The sequence below is a fragment of the Haemaphysalis longicornis genome, unplaced genomic scaffold (assembly GCF_048455015.1).
Source record: "Haemaphysalis longicornis isolate Haplotype H1 unplaced genomic scaffold, Haemaphysalis longicornis Haplotype H1 scaffold_7, whole genome shotgun sequence".
NCBI lineage: Eukaryota > Metazoa > Arthropoda > Arachnida > Ixodida > Ixodidae > Haemaphysalis > Haemaphysalis longicornis.
Window position 1 is genome coordinate 156,306,457 of NW_027526422.1, and position 10,057 is coordinate 156,316,513.

A 10,057-nucleotide genomic window follows, 5' to 3' on the forward strand; every position below is an offset into this window, starting at 1 on the left:
TTCGATACAAAATTTGTTATTCCAACCCTGGCTGCGGGGTAGAACCGAGGGTTGGTTGTGAAGTTTCTCAAAGAAAAAAAGATGTTCAAAGCAGAATAGCACATGGCGTCGTTTGCGTACAGGAAGTGGAGGCGTTTATCTACCGGAAACGGGACGTCGCTGGAAGAACACCCTGTTTAGAGGAATATTGCATCCTTTTTATTGTGTGTAGACAATGCAACAAGGTCAGATAATAGATAATCTGCGGTAAAAATCAATATTTCAACGGAGTGTCATACTATCCGACAATTCAATCTCCCAATAACCACTCACCAGTAATACGGACAAAATTCAAGATTCTTGTTTTAGCTGCAGATTTACATGCAATATTCTCTCTTTAAGCGAGAGGAAGGCGTATTATACGTTCGTGATTGAACCAGTGCTATTCAAAACATAGACAAAGCAAGACACGCACGACGAAGCGCTACTAGCAGCTAAATTTTAATTTGAAAAACGAATATATTTATTCAAAGGACAAGACTCTGCGTCATCACCAAAGCCATTGACGGCCTCGAAACCTCTTGAAACATCACTATACTCGTATGACTAAAACATTGATAGCATATCGTACAAAATAATCACAAGGCACGTGTAGTAAAAAAGAAGAAAAAACGAAAAAAACACAATGAAAGCCATTGCAAAGAGCAAATTCTACATCAAATAACTGAACCGAGGGCTGCCCAACGGAACAAGTCCCTCCCTTCCTGATGCTAAAGGCTGCCATGATCTCTCTTGTGGATTGTTTTGCATGCCTGTGAATGATGGCCGTGTCATGTAGTTTGGGTTGACCCCCGGACGAATACGGGCACTTTTTCAGTGCATACCAAAATACGAATGCGGTGCCCCTTTCATATACGTAGGATGTTTGCGAAGCCGAAAGTTTAGGCATGTACCCATCTGGCCTATGTACTCTTTCACACATTTAAATGGGGTCGTCTAGAAAATGTCTTTTCTGCAAGTTGCAAGCTCCTTCATGCCTTGTTTATGTCACAGCCCTCTTTGTTAACATCTTCGTTTTATAATGCCTCTGCACAACTGGGCAATTTTTTCTTAATTTTTAGCCGAAATCACCGCAAGCACTCCATATCATGACGCACCTTTCATTAACCGATGACAAGTATTATGAAACCTCCGTATACTCACTACTTCGTCGGTTCCCCTACCTCATTTCACCCATCTTGTGTCCTGCTTCCTGCTTTTCTTATTTCTCGCCTACTCTTCTCTAACAGGAAAAGGACGCACTCGTCTGGATAGGCGGCTGCTCCTAGGCGGTCTGTCGGAGCAGCGACGTTTTGTTCATAGAAAGGCTTCCCCGAATTTGTCAGATGCAGCTTCATGCCCGAAGTACACACACCATTCCTTAATATCTTTGATTGAGCTGATTCGTAGTTCATCAAGGCTATGTTGACCTGGGCTTGCACATCCAAAAGATGTGGCTGGTCCAATCATGAATATATACCAATGTGCTCAACTGGCAATTCTTCTACGTGTTATATGGTGCTTTAACAAAGCTCAATCAAAACCAAAAGCAGGACTCAATGCTCAGAAAGAACTATGAGGCTAATGGAGGATGCCACTAACCTTTCCTACGATGTGTGTCTCGTAACCAAGGTCCTTCAGGTACTGTGGCATAATCTTGTGCTCTAGCGGGAGACCCCATGGTTCGGCAGGCATAATTACGTAGTGTTGGGTACCTGGAAAACAAAAAGGTAACTATTCTAACCAAATTTAATACAGATATTGACGAAACAGCTTCATTCTGTATCCCTGTTAGCGTTGCGTCAAGATTTGTATCATGGTTTCATTGTTTTTACATCGTTCAGAACTATAGCCTGACGTTTTCTCACATTACGTTTCTAACCTAAAAGTTGCGCTTATTATACAGCCACCATTATTTTGTTGAGTCGCATATTAGAAAACGAAAGAGGGCGGCACATATGATGTTAACAGTGGGCTTGGGGCTATTGCAGTGTTTGAAAAACTGAAGGTTTCGCCAAAATTTACCTGTAAACCGAGGAACGAGAATAACTACGGTCCACGCTTCAAAATTAGGTGAATCGAATTCGTAAACTTAAATACTCATTTTAGTGAACGTATTGAACCTAAAACGAAATTGAAAGTTTTTCGTTTGAAACAGAAGCTTTAATTTTGCAATATGTTTATTTGTATAAAATTCACGTGTCGCCACTGCATTAAAATGCAGTCATTGTGTGGTAAATGTTGTAAAACACATCAGTTGAAGCTTGAGAGTACCGGTAGTTTTTTTCGATGAAAGATGTGATGTAGCTTCAAATAGATTACCTATCTCCTGGTGAAAGGTGCACCATCATGCAGAATCCGTTACTCATAACCTTTGGGTATTTGATTCTGGTATCACAATTAGGCAATTTGGGGCCCGTACTGGCATAAGTTCAGACCACTCAGGCACCCAAAAACCATATCAAATATTACAACCGAGAGAAATATTTTACAAATGAACAAAACACGTAAAAATTTCGTGTCTCGTCTCAAGCACTGAGGCCCTGATAGCAGTCGGGTTTGATTAGATGTTGACTGAGAAATGTTAGCTCCTGAATACCAATAATACAATGAAGCTACATTCGAAGTATTAGTTTTTCGGCGTTTGTAGGCGTGCATTTTGCTACTTCCCAAGCATGGAAAAATTGAGAAGACACTCACCAGTGTGGATGGGGTATAGTCCGGTCATCAACGCTGATCGAGATGGTGTGCATTGAGGCTGTACGTAGTAATTGTGGAGTATGATGCCGTCCGCAGCTAAGGCATCAAGATTTGGCGTTGGTATTTGCGTCGAGCCAAGGAAGCTTACATCATCCCAGCCCTGCAAATTTGTCACGAATATATCATTTATTGTTGTAGGCAAGAACAGTTCGACCAGATGTAACATTTTTTTCGGTACCAAGCTTGTTAGTGGGCTGCATTGTACATTTTGTTTGTTATTGGAAACAAATATTTGATGTTTCCGTTACACAAAGGCATTGAATAACAAAGGCACAACTTTTAAAGAAGGCCCTTGCGAGTTTTGATTTCTATTAAAAAGGAGCAAACATAATCCCTCCTGCATACGCCATAATTGAAGCATTGTTGCTACACGTCTGCATTATTGTGGTACAAAAACGTGCACTGTTTAAGAATTCAATAGCAAGAGATATAGTAAAATGTATACGCTCCGAAGAAGTCCTATTCGGCGCATCGGTAAGAGGAGGTATAAAATGGCTGGCTGTGATGTTTCATGATAATATTGTCATCCTTAAGAAATAAATTCAGACAAAAATGCACATTCAGACCTCACAGTTCCGAGAATAGAAGGCAGAATAAAAAGGTATGCAACGATGTCTACAGATGATGAAGCACAACCGCAACACTACAGGTCCGCCACAAAAATCTTTAAGCATCTCGAACCGCTTTTCAATGATTGTACAGGTGCGCGCGGAATAAACGGAGCACAGGAGCGGAGACCAAGTTGCATTGTGATTCCTCCAAAGAACGCCGCTGAGAAAGCATTATTGGTAATACCTCCTGGCTCGCCTTACAAAAGCAGGACACGACATCTGTACTGGTCTTGCGCTTTCTTGGTGGTCGGGTATTCTGAGCTATTTTCTACTTGTTTTAAAGATTGCTGATAGGCAAACCAAGCCATGAATACTTGTAGCAATAAGAAGTTTGAACTGTGCGGGTTCCCAAGGAATGGTCTTCGCGAGGGATTGTGTGAGGCCGGCGAAGAACCGGCAAAGCAAAGAAAGATAACGCATCCTGCGCGCGCAAACACGCAAGCATTGAACGTCGGCTGAGCGTAGAGAAACGGTGCTGAAAAGCGAGCCTGAGCGAAGCAGGCGACAAATGTGAGTATTCCTATGCTGACGTGAGGCAGACGCATTTCGCAGCGCCACCCGCGGTCGCGATCACCGGCAATAGCGCGCACGTTCCTTTAAAAAACGCGAATGCTATGATCGCTGCTTACGGTAGCGACTGGAAATGTCACCAGTGCAATTTTACAGCTAACAGTCGCCTTTTCCAAAAAGTCTCGTCGAGTCAGACAGGCCAGCAGAGCTGCGCACGCAGTCCCAGTACTCCGCTTGTTCCTCGCCACCGGCGTTTATAGGCGGCGCAACCAGGCAATGCAGCCACCTCCCCCGTGCTCGGTTTACTTCTGCCCAGATATGAACATAGAGTGACGATGAAGTCGGGCAGAAAGCGCGTGGAGTCAGACTGAAAAATCTTTATGAAACCATTCCAGAACTGTTAAAAAAATCTTCAACCAATTTGGTGTTAGGTGCTGTGAAAGGGAAAGCATGGCGTCGAACACTTCGGTATAGCCAAATTCCGTTTACAACTTCTCCTACGCGTCTGTTCCTTGACCTTTTCACTCGAAATATTCTGACATGCAGATTGACCGCTATTCAGGTGGCAGCTTATCCAAAGTCAGAGCTCTTCCCGCGTGCACCTATGCCACGCATGAGCCGTCGTGTTCATCTGACAGAGGCGCGGCATGCACCAGGGAATTTTTGTTGTAGTGTAGTAAGGTGCCTGGTTATCGTCGGGGTAAGACACTTTGCATCGGCTGTGGCGACCCACTTTAAATCAAACGCGAATCGAAACGTTTCAAGTAGGTAGTTTTTACCGCGGTGGCTGTTTTAGTATCATTCGGACCGCGAAGGACAGCGGCGGACAGTGGCGGACAGCGACGACGGTCACTACTTACGTTTTCTACAGTCTGCTGAGGTGCCGCTGGAGCGTGATAAAATAATATAGCAATCCAATCGAATTGCTTATTTTTTTTACTTTTGCTCATTTCCAACTTCCGCATTCTTTTTTTCCCACCATCAAGTGGTCGTCAACACGCGTAGGAGCATCATGACTCAAACAAACGAGTTGCGCAAACAGCCACTACTCTTCAATACAAATTTCTCAGGGCATCGATCACTTGTGCAGCCAAAAACTTCGTCAGCATTTATTCCTCGCGGATTTCTGGCAACATTTTCAGCACTTTTTCAACACACTAAACAACGTGGGGTTAATTTGAACTGAGAAAATAGCTCCACGGTCTGCACTTTACCTAAATCTCGCTGTCTGGTCCCTGGAAGAAATGTTTGGTGGGGCACGGTTTACATTCACCGCTAATATGTTTGCCTTTTTAATTGCAATTGTGGCTTGTGGGCCAGATGCGGCTTCTATTTATTTTAGACAGATGTGCATACATCTCAGGTTGGGCATCGCCAAGACTGAGGTAACCTAATAGTTGTCGAACCCAATTGCCAAGACTTAATTTCTGAAATCCAATTCGAAAGAAGTATATTTGCTTCAGCTCAACTTCGCACTTAAGACGAAATTTGTAGCATTTTGTTTACTGCGAGGACCCCATACTTTGCTCTGAGGTACTTCATTACAAAAACATTTTACACACCTACAACAGATTCACACCAAGTAGACCACAATGACACATAACCTTCCAGCAGCCAATACCTCGACCACCTGTAGGTGGCTGGCCAAGGTGTGCTGAATCGATGGCGTCACAACAAACCCAATCACCCACTCAAATAGTGCATCGCAAAATTAACGGAAGAGGCCCTCACTCACTCTCACTATCTTGGAAACCAAAACTGTCGCACGTTTTGCGACCAAATGAACGGGCCTCTGACAGCGAAGAAGGCTTCAAAATTTTGAGAACGTTTTGGGCAATGCGCCATAGTACACCGCTACTACTCAACACATCGCCCGCCTCATTCACAGTTGCTCTGAACCTCAGAGCCACTTGGTTTCCTTCGTGCGGAAGAAGCTTTTTGGCTCCATGCCGGCTCCGTCGTCTACTTCTCACCCTGAATACCAAGGGTCTCCAAACTCCACACTTGCCGAGCAACACACGCGAGGAACTCTAACAATCGCTCGGAAGGTTTTCACGCAACCCGGGAATGGGGCACGGACAAATTACATAAAAGCTACTTCGACATCTGCCCCACGAGCATTTGGATTGTCTCCTAGACTGCTATACCCAGCACTGCAAATAAGTAACATTACGCTCAGAGTAGCAGCACGCTAACTTTACACTACTACCTAAACCAAGCTAGCCCCTAGCGTCGACATCTTTCAACCCATACCTATCCTCATTTGTGGGTAAACATTACGATCATGTTGCTCGCCTTCTTACAGAGCACCTAGGAGATAACGGTCGCTTTCCTCTCACCACGTTCGGCTTCCGGGTACATCTACTAGACACACCAGGCACCCAACACCGGAAAAAAGATCTCACACACAAGATGTCGGCTTGAATTTCACTCAATAATTGCACGTTTCAATGCGATATACTTACAACTTCGTCGGCGAAGATGAATATTATGTTTGGTGGCTGTTTCAAATTGTGGCTGTGGCCCACCCGCAGGCTCAGCAGCACTGTTAGCAACGGCAGTAGGCGCATCTAAGTGGGAAAGGTATCAAAAATGGATGTTATCAAAAGCCATGAAATTGGTAAATGCAGGATGTAGAATAACAAGATTATGACCGCGAGAAAAAGGTAAAAAAAAACAGGAAATTTTTTTTTCTTTTCGTATCGATTGCAGTTGATTAGGTTGAAACTTACTTATTGGTTTGAATCGCTATTGATGTTTTGTAAACATTTTTCACGAGTAAGTACGATACCCCTGTACGGGAAATGGTGTTTATATTTACGTCCTGATAAAGATTAGAAATCCTATCAAACCAGGTAGCATTTGTTGCGCGCGAGCTTTTAAATAATAGAGGTATTACAGCCGGGATGGCAGCAGAGTTTCAACAAGTAAAAAACATATGTTCTTTGAAATTCCAACTGGCAGGAGTCAAGCCTGGTGGTTAGGTTGGGCGAAGGAAGAATATGAAATCCATGCAGGTTTTTTCGCGCTAGAGCATCCGTCCAGGCAAGTCCAAAGGGAAATCTCTGGGAGTTCATTTTGAGCGCGGAATTTTCACTCTGCCATTGTGTGAGACCTAAGACTTGTGTGTGTCACCTTAGACTTGTTTTTGACCTTAGATGGCCTATATGGTCATCTAAGACTAAACACAGCTGCATGGCCCTAGGTGACCCCCGGTACCTCCGTGTGAACTGTGTTTTGAGTACGTAGCATCTTAAGCGCTTTGGAAAGCGGCGGGCCATGATGAGAGGGTTTTACAACGCCCTTTAATCAAAACTTTATTTATTTATTTATTTATTTATTTATTTTATTTATTTATTTATTTATTTATTTATTTATTTATTTTGTAATATCCTAAAGGCCTGTCAGCGCATTAAACAGGCGGGATTTGGATATACAACAAAAGTGGAAGATACAAAAAAAGAAAAAAATACAAGTCAAGGAAAACACACGGAAACAAATAAAACGGTCCGAATACCAAAGCAGAGAACAGGTGAACAACGCAGTACGACCAAAATTTAGCAACATCCAGCTCAAAAGAAGAACTTGTAGAGCACTTACAGCTGTTGCTGCCCTCCAGCACCAATCGAGGCCTGCCCAGAAGGCCATCAGTATTATCCAATTTCGGTGTAAATTTTAGTTTGGCCGATGGCAGTTCAGTTGGCGCTTGTTCAAAGCTTATGTATTCTGTAAGCCTACCGAGCAGCAAAGGCTGCCGTCTCTAAGACCGAAGCACATTAAAACTGTCATAAATACACTCGGATCTATATCAAGTTCTCAATTGTTACAGTGCACCCCCTGGCAGCGTTGGTAACTTCAACGTCATATTTGACGGGCCTCGTTTCATGCGGAATGTTTTGAACTGGTGATGTTTTTACGGGAACCCAATGTTTTTATAGGAACCATTTTTAAGCGTTTCTTTGAATCTGAAATCGATTGCGCTGTGGCGCACCTACTCCTCCCTACCATTGAATTCTCTCAAATAATTTCGTGGTGCAAAGGTGACTGGAAAGATGAATTAATGCGGGATGGTAACGAACTCACAAAGACCTGCGTAGTCTGTCTTACTAAGCGGACGACTGCACCTTGATTAGCTTGCGTACTACGAGACCACGAAAATGTGAATCCCCGTTTTGATAGTTCGCATCCACTTGAAATACCATATTTGCGATCATTTCCTTTTAAACAGAGAGGAAAACCTGTGCCCCGAATTCATAATGAGCAGTTTTATTCAGTACAATGACAATAATACCAAAAATATTCACCATTACCCCAGGGTGATGAGAAACACTATCTCGCACTCGTGTGGTATAAATCTACACATCCTAATTATAAGGGGGACCAAGAGGCTTTCGAAGATCGAGGTCTAATCAGGCAGTCGCTAGTTTAGGCGGTCACGACAACATATACGAAATATTACACAATGCGCAGTGCAAAGCCTGTGAAGACAAGAAAAAACTCGCTTTTTCTTTCGTTCTCTGCATGCACATTGAAGTCACAATTCAAGGGCGCTTGCAACATAGTTTTATGGCGATGACCTATACTTTATGACGCAGCTGGAGCTGAGAAATACGGAGCGACTATTCGAGGCTTGCCTGAAATACGCTGCCAATCATCATTTCGGAGACAGGGCGAGGGGGTTTCTGCGTTACGGGAGAGTTTCTGTTGCCACATCAAGCAGCCGTCCGGACCTGATTATGCTTTTAGGCACGGATATATATCGTTGCCATCCATCAAACGAATATAGCTGGGTTTGTAGCTACAGCGCCTTGTTTGCCCGATATGAGTAACGGTGAAAAGCACGGAGCGTCTGTGTACACGCAAGACCTACGCGAGTGACTACAGTAACGCGTTATCTGCCTGCAAGGTGGACAAGGTGCCCGAATGAATAGGCATACACCGCAGCACCTAAAACTTGCCGCCGCCATTCAGAGCAGGACTATTGTAAAAATTACTTTCCCAGTGCTTACGAGAGGAATCAGCGGTGGCGCAGCCTCGTAAAACTTTGACAAAATAATTGCGGTGTAGACAAGCCTTTTTTTGCGACCCGGCATCGAAGGGACCCCTTCGCCGATTAACCGCCGCATTCAAGAAACTCTGGCAAGACGCTAGTCGCTGGTGGAATCTTCAATTATTTTCGTGAAAGAGCATGTTTTCATTTGTGCCCCTTTATCTCGCCTTCAGACGTTCGTTTCCCCTATTTTAGAACTTACGTATGTAAGGTTGGCTTGGTGGGCTGGTTGGTGTAGCATCCTAAAGGGTTAACAGCGCACAAAGACGACGACACACAAGGAAGTGCAGGGAGGACAAGCGCTGACTTGGCATTGCTCGTTTTGTCTTCGCTTCCATGTGTGTCATCGTCTATGTGTGCTGTTAACCCTTTATTACAAACGTGCCTACGCTAGCACCGCTGGCGGGATTAGCAGTGCGATCGGGCCGACCGGAGGTGGCGAACAGCGCCTGCTTCCGCATGATCCAGTAGGCGGAGCGTGTGCATCGGCAAGTAAAAAAAAGCTTGGCGTAGCGCCAAGCGGAGCCAATAGAGAGTTTTACCTAACCGTTTTCGACGGTCCGCTCCGGTATCGGCGGTACGGTGAGCTCAACCGGAGCCAATGCCGTTCGCGGCCAAGAAGGCTAGGCATGCGCAATGGCGCTCCCGCTTGCTATCGGAGCGGAGCGCACCGTGAAAAACGGTCAGCTAAAACTCGCTAATGTCTGCGCGCGCCTCGGAACGCACGCGCTTTGACCGGTGTCTCTAGGCTGTTTTCGTCGGAGACGGCCACCTCGTAGCATCCACAGCGCTTTGAGGTGCGAGGAGAAAGGCGAAAGCTCTCTTCCTTATAGGTGATAAAATATAGCGAAGGTTAACTTGGCAAATACTTAGCATATAAATTTATTTTTGCGGAAGTATATTTCCTGGTTAGCACTCGAACGATTAAGCGCGTAACATGGCAGCCTTCGGAGCACTATTCAGGGCCAATTTACAATACCACTGATATTTCGCCGTCTATTGCACCGTGAAGGTAACGATGCTTGCGACCGAACCCAGTCGCCTCTTCCCTGCTTTTTTCCAATACATACTACCGCAGCGTTATGCTGAACCCACCTCCACTCCAGTA

General features: G+C 44.6%; 1 protein-coding gene across 1 annotated transcript in view; it reads right to left on the minus strand.

Annotated features, from left to right (window-relative positions):
- The window catches only part of LOC144145357 (arylsulfatase I-like), a 33,408-nt gene extending 26,943 nt beyond the window's left edge, over nucleotides 1-6,465 (minus strand). Inside the window, exons 1-3 of the mRNA XM_077676929.1 lie at nucleotides 6,365-6,465; nucleotides 2,719-2,878; nucleotides 1,621-1,733 (exon numbers count right to left, since the gene is read on the minus strand). Of these exons, the coding sequence (XP_077533055.1) occupies nucleotides 1,621-1,733; nucleotides 2,719-2,746 (141 nt within the window). The 5' untranslated portion in view covers nucleotides 2,747-2,878; nucleotides 6,365-6,465. The remainder of the gene's footprint in view (nucleotides 1-1,620; nucleotides 1,734-2,718; nucleotides 2,879-6,364) is intronic.
- Nucleotides 6,466-10,057: the final 3,592 nt, after the last annotated feature.